At 36.6% G+C, this 18,905-nt stretch overlaps 1 protein-coding gene across 1 annotated transcript in view; it reads right to left on the bottom strand.

Annotated features, from left to right (window-relative positions):
* RASGEF1C (RasGEF domain family member 1C) overlaps window positions 1-18,905 on the bottom strand; it is a 57,743-nt gene that overhangs the window by 12,452 nt on the left and 26,386 nt on the right. The window contains exons 4-8 of the mRNA XM_039349212.1: window positions 17,669-17,743; window positions 8,501-8,596; window positions 6,652-6,754; window positions 6,473-6,552; window positions 5,917-6,012 (exon numbers count right to left, since the gene is read on the bottom strand). Of these exons, the coding sequence (XP_039205146.1) occupies window positions 5,917-6,012; window positions 6,473-6,552; window positions 6,652-6,754; window positions 8,501-8,596; window positions 17,669-17,743 (450 nt within the window). The remainder of the gene's footprint in view (window positions 1-5,916; window positions 6,013-6,472; window positions 6,553-6,651; window positions 6,755-8,500; window positions 8,597-17,668; window positions 17,744-18,905) is intronic.

Here is an 18,905-nt window from a genome sequence, read left to right as displayed (position 1 = left end):
AAAAAACAGTTCATTCATACAAAGTGAAGAGATTAACTTTTCAATTCTAATGAACAAACAGTAATGTGAGTTAGGCCTAGTGGTTCCATAAAGTATCTGCAGGGCTGAACTAATCTTCTCTGCACACACAAAGGCAATGGACACAAACATAGGTATAATAATTCCACAAAGACTAAATACATTACAAGTGTTTGACTGATTAAGTATCATTGTTTAAAAGGATAGTATTTATAGGTAAATAAGATTATTTTATGCAAAGGAAAGGTTTAATGTGAATTTAGTGAATATCAACAATTTGCAGAGAGATCTACAAAGCCAAGTAAACATTTACAATTAATCCCCCTTAGCAAACATATGGGATAGATATTTGTGACAAAAGCCTATGATGCACGCAGCAGAAATTCCAATCATATGAATAAAACATGTTAGTTTTTTTACAACACTGGCACCCATGGATAAAATGTGTTTTATGCAAGGCCTGATTTTGTCATGGATCAACACCAATGAAATCAAGTGAAACAACATGGGTTTACTTTGGTTATATTATATTATCCTCTACATGTATCATTTCATCTTAAATTTGGAACTCCTCTAACTATAATTCCTCTGCATAATTTTGAGTGGATAAACTCAGGTAGAAATCAGTGCAAAGAAGTATAAAGATGCAGTCCAACACCCAGTGCATTTTGAATACTAGGCTATTCATTATGGCACAGAAAAGGCTATTTTCATAGAAGATTATCCGGAAGAGGTATTATTAATAAAGCTTCCTTCCTTCCTTCCTTCCTTCCTTCCTTCCTTCCTTCCTTCCTTCCTTCCTTCCTTCCTCCCTCCCTCCCTCCCTCCTATCCATCCATCCATCCATCCATCCATCATTAGATTTATATCTGCTTATTTTGTGCAGATTAAGACAGTGTACATAATGTTCCCTCCTCCTATTTTCTCAACAATAACCCTGTGAGGTGAGTTAGTTCAAGAATGTCTGAAAGTCACCCAGCTGGCTTCTGTGACTTTAGGAAGATTAGAGTTTGCAGTCCCTTGGCTTCTAATCTAACACCTTACAATTTTATATACTGTATGTGTGGTTGTGTGTCTATACACACATATAATTTGTCAGCTTAGTCTGATGAAGTATGCTGAAGATTAGGAAAGGAATAAGAGAAGAGGATGGGGGAGTCTTACATTTGTTTAATATGAAAATCTGAGATCAGAGATCAAATGGTCGGGCAAATGGTTTTCCTATCTATGCTAGGGAAGAGGAAGAAATCATTCATACTGTCCTGCAATGAAATTAGCTACACTTGAAATTGAGAGACTGAAAGCATTATGTTCTTCTCCCAAGTCTGCTTTATCACAATTTCAATCACTGGTGAAAAAAACTGGAATGCTGTCAATCAAATCTCCAGAATCCATAATAAACAAGTCACTCATTTAGATACATCTTCAAGTTTCTTATAATTCTTTCTCTACTCTGTATCTGAAAAAGAGGAAAAGCAATTTGCCTTCTTTGGGATGAACATAATAAATAAATCACATTGTTTCTCTTCCAATTATATTCTTGCTAGCAAAAGTTTGACCCTAAAATACTGTAAAAGAAAAAATGAAATATGTTATCACAAACTGCAGAGCAATAACAAGACGAAGTATCCATTCTATATTTATACACTTGCTAATTACTGCATGGGTAACAATTAGCTGCAATGAAGTCCTGTAGTTAAAGCTCCTGAAAAAGCTACAAGAAAATTCCACTGATAATCTTTTGGAACCTTTTAGAGATTATGCTCTGTGTGTAGCCTCTGTGCCTAGTGGCCAATGCAAATATTATCCTGAAGCAGAGTTCATGGAGTGTCTAATGGAAATTTCACACCATAGAAGGCTGACTCAGCTCCCTAAAATATTGGGAGATAAACAGATTTCAAAGTTGACTCTGGTGGAGCAAAACTGTGGTGGAAATGCATAATGAAATATTGTGGAAGATGACCTTCCTGTTTTCTGTTTTAACATCAGAGAAGCAGATGTGAAAATTTGCTGGTGCGCCATTTCTATCCATCTGGGTTAAAGAGGTTTTTAGAGAGTAGGAAGAAAGTATGTAGGAAGCACAAAAGGCTAAACCCTACAATGACTGCATTATATACTGATGTTGGATCCTTTATTTACCAAAAGTTACATTGATTTATATCCATCAGCTCCCAATAAGACGACCAACAACTCTCCATGGACTCAGTAAGTTTTTGAACTCAGTTCCGATTGTTGATCTTAACCTTCAGAGCTACAAGGTTCAAGACCAAAATATCTACTGGATTGCTGTTCCCTGCATGAGCCCATCCATCCATCGTGATCTTTTCATGACTCTAAAATCATGTGAGATAAGAAAGATTTTTTTCCAGCAGCAGGAAAGAATAGATTGATTCCTTGTTTTATAAAACTCTGAGAGGCATAATGTTCATGCTCCACCAATCCCTTTTTATGGCACCTTATTTTGGTGCTTTCATTTCCTTTCACTTTCCTTCTTTTTGTCTGTTGATTGACTGATGACTTCAGAGGACTGAAATAATGCTCAAGATTATGTTTTTGCTGACTGAAAATATAAATCTCAAATGTTTGATTTTCCCAAACATCAAATTACACTTTCAATGAAGTCTCTTGTATCTGGGTGCCCAGGGTAACTGGATCATCCCACACAAGCTGCTCTAGCTATTTATCCTTAATTAGTTTCTCTGAAAAATGTTGCTAATTCTCTGTTTTCAATATGCCAATACAACCATTTTTAATTGAGAGCAATTTGGATTTTATTTCTGTCACACTGAGTTCATCTATCTCCATGCTGCCCTTTATTACTTCTTTTTTTCGTACACTGGTTCTATAAATTCCTACTGCTTTTTAACTGACTCACATCAAATGTATGTTGATATAAATGGTAGAACTGTAAAGGGATGGATGCCAACCGCCAAAAAACATTGATAGCCAAAATTCTATGACATCATTTTGGCTTTCCCATTTAGCTTCCTTTATTCTTGGTGTCCCAAATTAAATTAATCAGGAGTTGATGAATTGATAACGCTCCTTCAGAATGCAATGGCACATGCTTGAATGTGTTGAAGATTTGCAAAGCAAATAAGCTTGTCAGTTAAAGTGTTAAGATATTCATCTCTTTCATTTGCCTAAAATAATTCACTTCATGATATATATGTTTCCATTCAAATAGCAGTTTGTCTCTTACACTCTCTTTATCTTTGTCCATACAGATCTTGCTTCTGGCAGTTCACAACTCCAAGCGTCTACTCTGACAATTTTTAACAGTTTGTTTTTTAATTAGTCACTGCCTAACATAAGAAATGCAGAAAAAATATTATGTTTTCTTTGTTCAAGTGATAAACAAACAAACCAACAAATCTAAGCACCCTATTTATACACATCCTTCAAAAGAACAAGAATGGAATTTGGCTACAGGGTCAGCAATGAATAAGATTGCCCTTAAATAAGTAATCATAATATTTTATAATGTTTTTCACAGCATGAATACAGATATTATCTACTGCATTCTTCTAAGATGTAATAACATTTTAGAAAGTGGTAAAACATCTGCTCACAGATGTTATTAGTTTCCAAATTTCATCCTCCCATTGCAGCATGTTGAATGATGAGGGATGTTGGAAGCTATATACCTGGTTCACACATAGTAGTAAGTAATCATACAACTTAATTCATTTTTACTTAGAATGATACATGAACCTACCTATTATGGTTTAGTGGTAGCTACTTAGCAAAACTTTTTAAATAAATCCTCACATAAAGGTATACATGAACACACTTTTCTTGGCAAGATATTTATTTTTATCTCATCCTTATTATTTTTATAAATAATTCAAGGCGGCAAACATACCTAATACTCCTTCCTCCTCCTATTTTTCTTACAACAACCCTGTGAGGTGAGTTGGGCTAAAAGAGAGAGAGTGGCCCAAGGTCACCCATCTGGCTTTCAAGGTTAAGGCACAGCCTCCTGGTTTCTATCCTGATACCTTAACCACTAGCCCAAAATGGCATGCTTGGGATAATCACAAAGGAACAAGCAGTGCTGGTTTTAGTTACAGTATATGACAGTCTTATAATTCTACATGTTTGACATCTTCAGAGCTTTTCTTAATGTCTCTAAATAAAACATAGTCAGTTTAAGTTAGTAGTAGTGTTAAGGTACCAGACTAGAAACTGGGAGACTGTGAATTCAAATCCTACATTAAAACAAAGCTAGCTGGGTAACTCTGGGCCAGTCATTCTCTGTCAGTCCTAGGAAGCAGACAATGGCAAAGCACTCCCAAAATTTTACAAAGAGAACTGCAGGAACTTATCCAGGTAGCTGCCAGGACTCAACATTGGCTTGAAAGTATATTCATGTGCACGCACACATACACACGACAAACATACAATTTATTTCAGCTTCCTTTAATTGTCCCTAAGATATCCTGTGTATAGGAATTGTTCATGTGAAACTGCCTGATCTCAGTACTGATCAATCTAGACAGCATGTTAGGGTTGACATGATAGCAGTGTTCCAATATCTCAGGGGTTGCCACAAAGAAGAGGGAGTCAAGCTATTCTCCAAAGCACCTGAAGGCAGGACAAGAAACAATGGATGGAAACTGATCAACGAGAGAAGCAACCTGGAACTAAGGAGAAACTTCCTGACAGTTAGAACAATTTATCAATGGAAGAACCTGCAGAAGCTGTAAATGCTCCAACACTGGAAGTTTTTAAGAAGAGACTGGACAGCCACTTGTCTGAAATGGTATAGGGTTTCCTGCCTGAGCAGGGGATTGAACTAGAAGACTCCAAGGTCCCTTCCAACTTTATTATTATTGTTGTTGTTGTTGTTATTGTTATCGTTGTTGTGATGATGATGATGATGATGATGATGCACTAGTGTCTTTCTCAAATCTTTCAATCACCACTATCTATGTTTTATGTTTTATGAAATACACTTAGCATACTTTCCCAAAGGTGCTTTTTCCAAAAGGCAATTGGACTTTCTTGGCTTTTTCATCTGAAAACATTTCGTCTGTCATCCAAGAAGCTTCTTCAGTTCAGATAAGAAATGAAACACGTTCAAAGGGAAAAACCAAGAAAGTCCCATTGCCTTTTGGAAAAAGCACCTTTGGGACAACCATGACTTGGATGATTGAGAATCTTCATAGACATTGAGCAAACATTCATTTTCTCAGTTATATAAATATACAGGAAAATAGTAAAGATGAACTAACATGGAGAATATACAGCATATTGCAAAGAATCTTTTAAATAAAGGATATTTGTAGCTCAGGGCTGAAATGAGGGGTACCTCTGGAATAATTAGAATAATATACATGAAAGACTGATGACATATGTTCAGTAAGGCAGAGAGAATGAACATCTGCACATACTAAAGCAGAGTGCTGACCGACTTCCAGTTAGAAGGCAAAGGTAGGAAGGATCGAAGTGAGCATGAATGCTCACACTGCACCAACCTTTCTGTCCTTGCTGTTTTCATCGCTTTTCTAATAGAGTTCTAAATAGTAAGTGCAAAAATCCCTCTGGTAACAGGAGTGGAAGGAATCGCAGAACTTGGAGGCAGACCTAACTATATGACCCTGGTGACAATTTTATCATGATTCTGTATGCAGTGTGTGAAAAGGGCTGGGGAAATAACTGAAGAGTTAAAGAGAAGAAAGGATTTCGTAAGTGTGTGGTATTGTAACTCCCACTCTCGATAAAATCCCACTATTATGTGGTAGTTAGAATGCAAGGCTAAAATTGGATGCATCCAAGTAGAAGCCCATGTTTTATCACAAGTAGCTGTTTTTCAGCCTCAGTCACTTTACAGGGTGAGGGAAAACTACTGGAGGTGGCATGTAAAATGTTTATAGTTATGATAAGAATAGTTACCTTTTCCCTGTTGCTGTGTGCTGTTAGGGACCGATGAGCAGCTCCCCTTAAGGCAGTCCTGTAGTTGTAAAAATTGCCAGTAGGATCCATCTGGTGCTGAAATAGAGAGGGTAGGATGTGAAGAGAGAAGGCCCCTGTATAAGTTCTCGAGTCAGATAAAGGCTGGTATTATCTTTCCATCACAGAGTTTTACAACTTGATATAAAGACTAAATGCCACAGGTGAACTGAGAAGATGACTTGATTCCCCCCCCCCGGCAGGTCAATCACTTTCTGTTATCTCCTTTTATTCTCTCTCCTTACGTCTATAATGTTTTTATGGAATAAATTCCCAAGGATGCATGTAGAATGCTTCCTAATTTTGTTTGGTGGCTTGTTCCTACTTTACTTTGTGGCTGTATCTGAATTGAAATGAATTTACTCTTCTATGAGAACTTTTCCATTCTGGAATTTCTGTGTCAAGAATCTGAACACGGTATGAAAATTCCATTTAATCACGTGACCCTTGGTTATGAACATTCAAGTCTCAACAAATACTGCAATTCTCAACATATTACCTCAAGAATAAAAAACTTGGCTGTTTTCACTTTTGACCAGGTCTTCTTTAGCCTGGATACTGGACTCATGTTCATCCCAGCTGGAGGGAAAGAAGATGACCAATAGAGGAGAACTTTAATAAACAGAATAATTGTTGAATATCCTTAAAGTCATACAGAAATGACATTGGCACACTTACAGATGATTGCCATCAGTGAATTAAAGTTCCCTATGTTAAAGCACTCCCGAGCGACATCAATGAAGAATTCAATGACTTGTGCCCTCTGTTTCTTTTTGGCAGGCTGTAAATAAGCAAGCATATGAAAATGTAAAAAATGATTGAAATGTCATCACGCCACAGATAGAAAATGTTCTATTTTTACTGCTCAATCCAACAGTTTAGCATATTGGATAATCTCATCCAGTCATTTTCATTATTGGCACTCACTCCTGGCAGCTATAGGAATCAAAATTCTCATTAGACAGTGACAAAAGCCTAGTATACCTTTAAAAAAAAATCTTCACCACTGATCTGACAAATGTGCATGCAGAAGACAATTAATTCCAGAAATATTCTGTCTAGCAAATTACTAGTGCAATGACAACTATTATAATTTTTAACAGGCTTGAATTAAATAGATAAGAGAGTAAAGGCATCCTCAATGTCTGCCTTAGTTCTGCAGACCACAAATAAGTTCATAAGTTCATGTACATGTTAGACGTTCTATTTCACCATTAATGAACAAGAGCTCCTGTTCAATGAGCGGATGGCAGCTGTAATCAGGAAAGGCTTTCCATATCTTCATCTGATATGTCAACTGTTCACTTTTCTAGACTAGGGACTTTTCAGATAGTTACTCGTGTCCTGTTCACCTCGTGGCTTGACTACTGCAATATGCTGCACAGACAGCTGCCTTGAAGACACACAGAAGTCTCAGCTGGTCCAGAATGTAGCAATGTGGATCGTAATCAGCATGTTTTGGTATGCCCATGTAACACTTATGCATTGGTTGCTAGCCTGCTTCAAGGTGCCATTCAAGGTGCTGGTTGTTACCTTATAAAGCCTCACATGGCATAGGCCTCACCTACTTAAGGACTGTCTCTCTCCCAATTTGATTGCCAATTAAACAATGTCTTCTATTGGGCTCCTGGAAGTGTACCTTCTACAGAGAGCAAAAAGGATGACCTCGATGAAGGGAAGGAAGATTTAATATCAAGGCAATCAGCAGATAAAGATTGCAGAAACCCAGATTAGTGGGAAAGGGGCTGAAAACATCTCAGACATCCCCCCAACTTCACTAAAAGATAATAGAGAAAAATTCTGCTGTGTAGAATGAGCTTCTCCCTGAATTCACCCCGCTGATGTTTTGAAGGGCCTTGAAAATCTGGTTTTTCACCCAGGCCTTTGGCAAATGTGAGTGTGAACCCTTGTTTGGACTTTGTGAGTTTCTTTTGTTCCTGTCCATTTTTCTCTCATCCTTCCCATTTTCACTCTTCATTGTTGTATATCACTGCATTTTTTTCTTGTTTTTTAATGTTTTTTATTTGTAACCACCCATGGTCCCTGAGAGTTGGGCAGCATCTAAATCTAAATAATATTAACAGTAATAATAATAATATATGAGGAATTATATAGGTTGGATTTATATTTTAAATAAATTTAACCTTAAAATCAAATTTAATTTTTGACCTAGATCTGTTCCTTTCTTTGCCTTGGGCTAACCTTCTTTGTGGAGTGTGAGCTCCAGGAATGTCACTCAATGGCTAAATTTGATCCCTGGCCTCTTAATCATTCCGTCTCTCCCTCCATTATACCAAAATGATTGCTTTGCTACTGCATTGATAGCCTGCTCTTCGCTTGAGATTTACTGCAAAATTTCTGTGAAATGCATGCAAACTTAAAGCTTTTATTCATTTAAAAAAAGATAAACTCGCTCGAGCAATTATTTTTAATGAGAGAAGAAGAAAAACAATATTCCATAGAATGTATTATCAAATGCTTTCAAAATGTCATAATCATGCCATCAGTATAACAGAATCTGACTTACCATGCAAATTTCTGTTGCTACAAGATAGCAGAGTCTATTGAACCATTTCACATAAGCCTCAAGATTACTAGTCTTCTTCTGTTCACTGAAACAAGGCTGGAAAAATAAATAATAATAAAAAAGTCAAAATATGACATACATGTTTGAGATTTTTTTTTGAATTTTGGTTGTTTTAAATTACCGAAGTTATCTAAAAGTGTTGCTCAAGTGACAACAGAGTGTATATTTTTGAACATGTGCACATGTGTACACATGGCTGCCTGACAGACCAGGCACGTGGAACTCTGTTTTAAATATAAAAAGATGGGAAGTGTCAGATGTCTTTGATTTCACAGCCTACAAGCCCTTTCTGCAAATCAAATCAATGCATGATGAACAATTCTGTTTTGCCAACAGCAACTGTTCAGAACACATTCCCCCCCCCCCATCTACACTCACTGAGATATTAACAGGCAGGATACCACTATGTGCAAAGAGCAACAAGAATCTGGGAAATGAAATCAGAGGAATGTCCTTTTTTTGTGTAACAGCCACATTTCATCTATGCCTTTAATAGAGGAGCTCTCCAACGCTGACAAATGCAATGGCTCAGGCTGTTGTCGGGCTTGTCTAACATGAAACAATATTTCTGAGAATGAGAGGGGAAGACAAGGCAGCAAATGCCCTGGTTCTTGATTGGATGTTATTTGCTTTAAAGAACTGTTTCTTTCAGAAGATAATACCTTTGCTACTGATCTCTTTATCTTGCCCTACACCTCTATATCATCAGTTGCCCTGAAACAAATGGCAAAATTCATCAGCAAATGTTATTTTTGTGACCTAAACTTTTTAGACAGAGATTCCTAGGCAACTGCTCAGGACTGGGACCTCCCAGCTCTCTTTCAAATGAATTTCAATCTAGGGACTTAAGGTGCAATTCAATAATATCTACTCTGTAGATGTTCCCACTGAGTCCAATGGGACTTATTCCCAAGATGGTATGCACACTCTGCAGCATAAACTATTGCAAAAGATTCCAGCTGCAGAGAGTATTTTAAAGGCATTTATGAATCTATATTTTGAAATATCTGTATAACTTAGCAACCACTACAGGGTATCAGGAAATATTAGAACAAATATCTCTTATTAATGCTATAATTTCTAACTCAGGCCCTAAGGATACAATAAATCAATGAGGAGGAAGTTCTTATGCAGAGAAAAGGGGATTCCCATAAGTGGAATAAATATAGAAAAAGATGCCATTGGGATTTTGGGTTTTCACAATATTTGCAAATTTCTCCATTGCAGAAAACACATCCTAAGGCTAAAGTTGATTAATGAGAGATGGTGGAATTTTATGTAAAGCAGGAAGTACTTTTAAAATGCAAGCAGCCTGGAGCAAATTCACTGTGATGGAATATAGCTAGAAAAAGAAATAACACTGCTGTTGTGGTTCATGGCAGGAGGTTGTTTAAGAAGTGACTTAAGCAGCCTTTTACATATACAGCAATCTTGCTTAGAATGGTACTGTTTGGTTAACAAATCATTTTGAGTTCTCTTTCCTAATATAGGTAGTTCCTGACTTAAAGTCATTCATTTAGTGACTGTTCAAAGTTACAAAGGCAGTAAAAAAAGCAATTTATGGCCATATTTCACACTTACAACCACTGCAGCATCCTCATGGTCATGTGATCAAAATTCAGATGCTTGGGAACTGATTCACATGACAGTCGCAAGATCCCAGGATCATGTGATCCCTTTTTTCAACCCTCTGACAATGAGGAAGCCTGATTCACTTAACAACTGTGTTACTAACTTAACAACTGCAATGAGTCACTTAGCAACTGAGGCAAGAAAGCTTGTAAAATGGGGCAAAGCTCACTTAGCAACTGTCTTGCTTAGCCACAGAAATTTTGAGCTCAATTGTAGTCATACGTTGAGGGTTACCAGTACTTTTTGGTTCTCTTTCTAGAATGTTTTTTAGTCGTTCATATCTGATATGCTATCTCTAATTATTTCCTTACTTTCTTCCCTTTGCAGCAACCTTTCCTTTTCAATCCAGATACATTCAGTGCTGAATTACAATAACATTTATCTCTCAAAAAAGCTAGAATAAGATTGAAAAAGATTGGGGTTTTGATCTACACATGAGATCTAAAGTAGAATATATCTAAATGGATAGAATATGTATTCTGAACACAAGATATTGTAACGATTTGAGATAAAGAAAAATTTGGTCATATAAAACGTAGAAATATAAATTTTGAAATAAGAATACTATACTGTTTTATTAGTTTGTTAAGATAGATGGTAGACTTTATATATAAGGGGTGTATTTAAAATATTAGATTGTATGAGGAATTGTGATAAAGGAATTGTGTTTAATTAAAAATTTGGAAAAAATAAATATTAAACGTTATATTAAAATATTAAAGGAAAATTAACCATCAGGTCACTGATTGGCTAAAAGTTTGAATGTTTACAAATAACTAAGATTTGAATTTAAGATATTGTTATGAGTTGAGACAAAGGTTAAGTAAAACTTAGAAGTATAAATGCTAATAATTAAATTTGTTTGTGGTACAAATGCTGGTGGTTTATTTTTTTTTCTCTTTTTTTTTCTTTTTCTGGAAAGGAAGAAAGGAAGGGAGTAGAAGGAAGAAAAGAAAAAAATTATTAGCCCTGAATATGAGATATAAGACCTAAAAATTGGGATCATTTAAAATCTGGAAATGATAAAGATTAAACGTTAAATTTAAATATCAATGGGAAATTAAAGTTAAGAAAAACTTATTAGGTTATTGTCTAAAAGATGGAATGTCAAATTAATTAAGATATATATAGACTGAAGATTATTGATGAATACTAGAAAGGTATTTTTTGTTTGATTGATAGAATAAGAAATGTATTGGTTTGAATATGACAGTAGATATTATGGGGGAAAGAGAGGGAATTAGTTGTTGTAATACTTTGAGATTTGTACTGATGATATTCAAATGTAATGGAATTACTGTGCTCAGCCGCCACGCTACTTTTCAAATATGTAAATGTAATATTGGAAAATTAATAAAAAACTTGGAGAAAAAAAAAACATTTATCTCTCTTTTTCCTGATTCTTAAGACTTATTTATTTATTTATTTATTTATTTATTTATGAGACTTATATACCGCTTTTAAGTGCAAGCACTCTCTAAGCGGTGTACACCAGTAAGCAATGTATATATATATTTACATTGCCCCCAACAATCTGGGTCCTCATTTTACCTACCCCGGAAGGATGGAAGGCTGAGTCAACCTTGAGCCGGTGAGATTTGAACCGCTGACCTGCTGAACACAGTCAGCTGACTAATCTAACTGAATTTCATTCCAGACATTTTTTTTTAATTTCCACCAACCTCTTCTTTCTCATCTATTTTAATTTCATTTAACAGTCAAGTCCACTTTGTTTTCTATAGATTGCACAGGCATCCAACTAAACATATTGTCTTGGATACTGTTATACAAGGGCCAAATTTTGCAAATGCTAAATACGTAAATGGATGTGTGGCAATTCAAGCAAGGAAGACCGTACCGGTGTGACTTGTTCTTTGCACCAACAGATCAGATTTAGTAACATGCTGCTCACAAGATTCAAAGAAACAAGCTTCCCTTCCTCCCATGAAAGAACCAAAATTGTGTGAAATTGCATGATAGTCCTGGAAAAGTTAATTGATCCTTGACAAGCCAACTACATGCTAACATTATTTTTAACAATAGCCGCCGCCACCAGGTTTATTTATTTAGCAGGTTTATTCTATAAACAACAGAAAGATAAGGAAATTATAGCGAAAGTGAGGTTCAGGAAAAGCAATCCCCCCCGCACACCTGTTGTTTGTTACATGCTCAGTTCCGCTGCCATGACCCTATACTTCTGATACTTTTCAGTTATAATTAGAGATGAAAGAAAGGCATTTGAAAAGACACTATAGTTAGGCTGATGCAAGTGTAGCAATCTCTGATCCAAATGGAAGCTATGTGCTGAAACATTACAAATGCTTTATGTCCAGTCCACTGGCCTAAATATATTATCTTTTTTATTAGCATTTTACAAAAAAAAAATGACATGAATCTTGGTTTATAAACAATTTTTGTAAAATTTTAATTAAGCCAATAATCTTGGAACAGCCTGTGCATGCTCTCGCCCTCTCTGTGTCCATTCACATAAATACACATCCTTAGGTAGCAGTCCATAACCACTTCCAATGGATTCCAAGATACTATAATGTACGGAACAACCAAGGGTCTCTTAATAGGCTAATCTAGTGTATCTCACCCTCGACAATTTGAAGATGGGTGGACTTCAACTCCCAGAATTTCCCAGCCAGCATGCTGGCTTGAGGAATTCTGGGAGTTGAAGTCTACCCATCTTCAAGTGGTCAAGATTGAGAAACACTGGGTTAATCATAGCAGTATTACGATCCACTTCTCAAAGTTTCTGATTTAATATTATATCATATGCAAAAAGCTGGCCTATGTAGCTGAACCAGTCTAGTATTCCAGCTGCATTTGGAACCTGAGGTTTTCCTGGATGATGTGGTAGCTGGCAGACTATTGTGATAAAAGATAAAAGGACGAAAAACCAAAAGCTAGTACAAAGAATAGCAATCATCATGATTTTCTGAGATTGGTCTTGCAGCTGAGCTATTTCAAATTGATGATTAAAGAAGACAGATTCCTAACCTGATTACAACTGACTTGTCACTGAAGCCTTTAGGCACGCCATCTTATAATGTAGCCTATCAACCTTTCTATTTCTCACTTATTCCAGACCAGAAAAGGCTTATGATATTTGCAGGAAAGGCAAAGTCAATGCACGAAGAAGTCAGCTTGTTACCAAAACAATCGATTTTAGACCAGAAGATGGCTTTTATGCTTCCTGACCATCTCGTTGTTTTCTCAATTCTCTTGCTGTTTTGACCTGAATAACAAGCATTCCTAACTGGTCTCCAGCTTTTTGTCTCCTGGGTTTTGATAGGTGGCCAGACTGGCACAATCTGCCCTAGCTGTCATTTTTTATGGCCTCTTCTGCTGCCAAGAGCTCCTGCCTTTATCTGTAAAGGAGGTGGAGAGTTCAGCTGACACACTACTTCCTCCCGGTAGCTTAATATCTCTTCACATCTCTGCCTGATTGACAGAACGTGGCCTTTCAGAAAGTCAGGGAAAGGTGGGTAGGTACCCTTGAAGAACATAGAAAGGAAGCCAAGAAAAGCTGCAGATATGTTCCATTTGTAGCATGATATTTCTACATTTTAACAGAGTAACAGAATTGGAAGGGACCTTGGAGGTCTTCTAATCCAACCCCCTGCTCAAGCAGGAGACCCTATAGCATTTCAGACAACTGGCTGTCCAGTCTCTTCTCAAAAGCCTGCAGTGATGGAGCACCCACAACCTCTGAAGGCAAGCCTTTCCACTGGTTAATTGTCCTCACTGTTAGGAAATTTTACTGTTAAAAAAAGTTATTTTTAAAACTTGTTAAACTTAGAAAATATTTTTCAAACTGAAAATGTTTTTTTTTTTAATGACAATCTATGCCTTGATCAAAGAGCTGAATCCTGGGCTACAGAAATTCTAGATAGTAACAAATATCAGTACTGAATTCTTGTATTTGCAGGTTAGGAGAGGAAGTGGTAGATGCAGTAGATTTCTTATGTACTGCAGTCCACCAGTCCTGCATTCTGTCACCGTTCCTTTCTTGTTGGGAAAAGCACAAGTTTGAGAAGAAGAGAGTTACAGGACTACAGTCTGCCAGCCCTAACCATCTGCAGAGACAGATCTCAAGTTTATTTGAAGCCAGCAAATAAGTACATAAATAAATTTGCAGTTTTCTCACGGTGATCACAAAATAAATAATGCAGTGAAGTATTCCAATTCTGTTTCAGCTTTATATTGGACTATTGCATACCCGGCTTCTGCTGTAAACTTCCATTGAAAATAGGCTGTAGACCAGCGGTTCTCAACCTATGGGTCGCGACCCCATTTGGGGTCGATCGACCATTTTTCGGGGGTCGCCAAAGGCAGCGATCCGCCATTTTCTCCCCTCCGGGGGCGGCGCCACGCCTCCGGGGGCGCCGCCGCGCATGCGTGCTGCGCATGGGGCGCCACCGCGCATGCACACTGCACATGGGGCTGCTGCGCATGCGCATCACGCATGGGGGCCCGCCCCCGCCCCCATCCGCGCCGCGCATGCGCATAACGTTTGTGTGATGGGGGTCGCCATCACACAAACGTTGAGAACCGCTGCTGTAGACACTGGAAGGCTTCTGCTTATTTTCAACCATTCATTTATTGGCACAGTTTTCTTTAGAAGAAATTTAAAAAGTAAAAGCTTCTTTCAACAAGACGCAGTTTGTTCTTTATAATTAATTTGATTTACTAGATGATTCTAAATTATAAATTGATCCGCTCACTGGTTCATTGGTCTTTTGCAATGGTTGACGGGTCCATTTTTACACAGCCATTTTGAGTTCTCTATACCTGGAGGTCCTTGAGGGCAGATAATCTATCAATTAATCAAGATACAGAAGATGCAAACATCCCAGACAACCTTAGCAAAGACTAAGGAATTATCGAGTAGACCAGTTCCCTGGAACCTCTTCAGATAATGGAAGGATTGGGATTCAACCACATATGCTTTAGATGGTTGCTTCCGAGGAAGACACTGCAGGACAACAGTTTTCTAAAGGTTTGAGCACCAAGAGACAAGGGGATCAGTTATCTTGCCTGAAACCACAGCAGAGACTTTTAAAGAACACTCAGTTCACAAATCTCATTTTCTAATTTCTTTTGGAAATTGCTGATTAGCTACCTTTAAGCTATTAGAGACTCTTGGAACAACAGGGTAAACAAGTGTTCATTGGGTGAATTTATCTTCTTCTCCAAACAAAAGAAAAAATAATTACAAACTGAAAAACAAATAATTTGAAATAAACAAGAACAAAACTAAGTCACATTCTGATCTAAGAAGTTATAACAAGTTGATGGGTTAAGTTAAATTTTGAATATTGACTTTTACTATAAGATTTTGGAATTATAAAAATAAACAACGTCTTGTGGGAAAGAGATTTATTTTGGTTATCTGGCAATTGCAAATCATACCAAAAGATAAGAGCTCATTTTAGAAACTGGACACTAGAGGGGGCTAAAGATTTTAGGCAGAAGAAAAAAATGACAAACCCTAATGTCCGGTAATACTGGGATTTGCAGAATGATACAAAACATTATAATATCAGAAATATTAAAGGATATATTTTAAGAATTGAGGTTAGTAACTACAGTTACAATTCTGTCAGTAATAATGCCTGATTCTATGGTAGACTATGCCTGAAGATGTTAATGAAGGAATGATAGATATGGGACAAACTTTATCTGATAAGATAAAGTACATAATATGGAACTACAAATGACAGATCAAGAAAATGATTTTAAAAAGAATACATTACTGGATATATGAAAGAAACTGGCTTAAGTTTTAAAAATTAAAAGAGAAATGCAAGTGATAAATAAACAGAATGACCTAGAAAATGTTTTGTTATTGAATCTATAAAAGTGCTTGTTAAAGCACTGAAGAAATTTCCATAAGGGGATGAAGAAGAACTGAAGAACAACCAAAATCTAAGACAACAACAGTGTTACAAATAAAAGAAAGGAATATAAGGTTGGCTTATTTGATCAAGGGAGGAAAGTTATGGCAAATCTAGACAGCATACTAAAAAGCAGAGACACACCCTGCCAACAAAAGTATGTATAGTCAAGGCCATGGTTTTCCCAGTTGCAATGTATGGCTGTGAAAGTTGGATCATAAGAAAGGCTGAGCGCAAAAGAATTGAGGCCTTTGAACTATGGTGCTGGAGAAGACTCCTGCAAGTCCCCTGGTCTGCAAGGCGATCAAACCGGTCAGTCCTAGAGAAGATCAACCCTGACTGCTCTTTAGAAGGCCAGATCCTGAAGTTGAAACTCAAGTACTTTAGCCACCTAATGAGAAGAAAGGACTCACTGGAGAAGAGCCTGATGCTGGGAAAGATGGAGGGCAATAGAAGAATGAGATGACAGAGAATGAGGTGGCTAGATGGAGTCACTGTAGCAGTAGGTGTGAGCTTAAATGGACTCCAAAAGATGGTAGAGGACAGGAAGGCCTGGAGGAACGTTGTTCATGGGGTTGCGATGGGTCGGACACAACTTCGCAACTAACAACAACAACAAAAATAAGACATTTTGTTACAATGTTCTGGCAACCCTCTATGGACTTTTTGCTGACACCAGGATTGAAAAGTTGATGTTTTATGGATCTGCTTATAAGTAAGGGATGGAACATGGGATGAAGAGATACATGTTTAACCTTACAGTTGGTCAAGAGTTGTTAAATTTATTTCTATTGTGTGATGAAGTCTTTATATATTTCTTTTTTTTTTGTTACATTCTCTTTAATTTTTTTCCTTTCTTGCTTTTCTTATTCTTTATTTCCATTCTCTCTTCTTGCTCTAATCTTACGTTAATTTTTACTATTGTAATTAAAATACTTAATAAAAATATATTTGATTATGTGCCATCAAGTAGTTTCCAAGTTCTAGCAATCACAAAGATTGATTTTACTCCATCTATCTCTAACCTGCTATGCATGCATGCAAGTATTATTTCTTTTTTCTTTCTGGATCATGGGTTACATATATTAGACTCTGAATGGTGGTCTAGACAGTGGGCATTCAGTTAGGCCATTTTCTCTTCTGTATATGAATGTCTATTTTCCTTGTTGTTGTAAAATAAACATTCCATCTTCTTCAACATCAATATGTTTGGAATTGTTTCTTTGCAAATCTCTTATTTGAGCTAATTGCTCCTCATTGCTTGTGATTTGGAGAATTCCTCTACCTTTAGAAATATTTATTCTTGAACTAAATGAAACAACAATGCTATGTGTGCATCATCAATCTATAAAACAATACCTTGTCTAGGAATCCAGATTTACACATGCATGAGTTTACATGTGTGTGAACAGTGCAATATTTTGTTAGAAGATTCATTTCCTTTTGTCTGTAGTCATGCCCTAACTTACATGCCACCATGGGGAAATCACAAATTCATGCAGTTGTAGATACCATAAACGTTCATCTAAAAGGAATGAGTAGACAAAAAGGAAAATATGGGCAGACATACCTTTGTGCTATCCAAGGGATCTTTATGGCCAAATGCTTGAACAAATTCTTCAGGACCAATATGACCCAGTCTTTCCTTTTGCAGTAGATAAAATGAGAGAGTAAAAGAGCACCCCTGAGAATCAAGTGTATTGATTATTCACAATCCCTAAAGTAGCACCATCTAGATTTGACAGCAGATTTCAAAAGTGATTTATCACCATTTGCTGACTGGCCTCTTCTGGTTTAATCACCATAAGTAATACTTATGGACAAGCTTGGTTCAAAGTACGAGCTAACTGTGTGGCAGCCAAGATCCTCAGTCCAAGTATCTGGGCCCATCTGATTGTATACTGTCCTTTTCTAAACCACACTTCTTTATAATACACTTTCAGTATCACTATAGAAATGTTATGTATGTGAATTCAGCATAGGAAATTTCTCAGAATCAGCATGAATATATACTAGGATGTTTATCAATTATGACATAAAGAACCATAAAACATGTTATATATTAGTATAATAGTTAAGGTTAGAAACTGGGATACCAAAGTTCTAGTTCTGTCTGAGGCATAAAGCCTGCTGGGTAATCTTCGGCCAATTACTCTCAGCTCTACAAAACAGGCAATGGCAAACCACTTGTGAAAAACCTGCAGAGACTAGCCCAGGCAACTGGCTGGAGTCAAAAACTGATTCAAAGGCACAAAAACAAATAAACATAAAAGCAGGGAAGGTTAAGGGCTTAACTAGATTGGATTTTTTAAAGTTTAAGATAGTTTGATACTTTTGAGCTTAAGGTATTTCATATGTACAATGGATATAAAAAGTCTATACAGGATTTTTAAAAAAGATTTTAAAAAAAATCAGACCAAGATAAATCCCCTCAGAATTTTTTCCACCTTTAATATAACACATAAGCTGTACAATTCAACTGAAAAACAAACTGAAATCTTTTAGAGGGAAAATAAGATACACTAATTAATTTAACAAAAAGCTATTGGATCTATTGACAACAAATGTTCAGGGCCATGTCTGTCCTTCAAAATTTATATAACATCACCACAATGTAATCTTTTGTCTAGTTTTTTCAAGAAGAAAGTTAGAAAGGACAAGTGTACAGAAACATGAATTGGTAAAATTACACTGGTATTTCTAACAGCAACAAGGAACAAATTAATTAAAAATGGAAATGCTTCAGGCAGGGCTTTTTTTGTCATAGAACGGGTTCTGGCATCTTTTTTCAACACATTTTCCAGAGT

Source organism: Crotalus tigris, unplaced genomic scaffold, assembly GCF_016545835.1.
Source record: "Crotalus tigris isolate CLP2741 ecotype Arizona unplaced genomic scaffold, ASM1654583v1 scf7180000018239.1010054, whole genome shotgun sequence".
Lineage (NCBI taxonomy): Eukaryota > Metazoa > Chordata > Lepidosauria > Squamata > Viperidae > Crotalus > Crotalus tigris.
The sequence above is the reverse complement of the archived record's forward strand: the minus strand, read 5'-3'. Positions and strand labels throughout refer to the sequence as shown.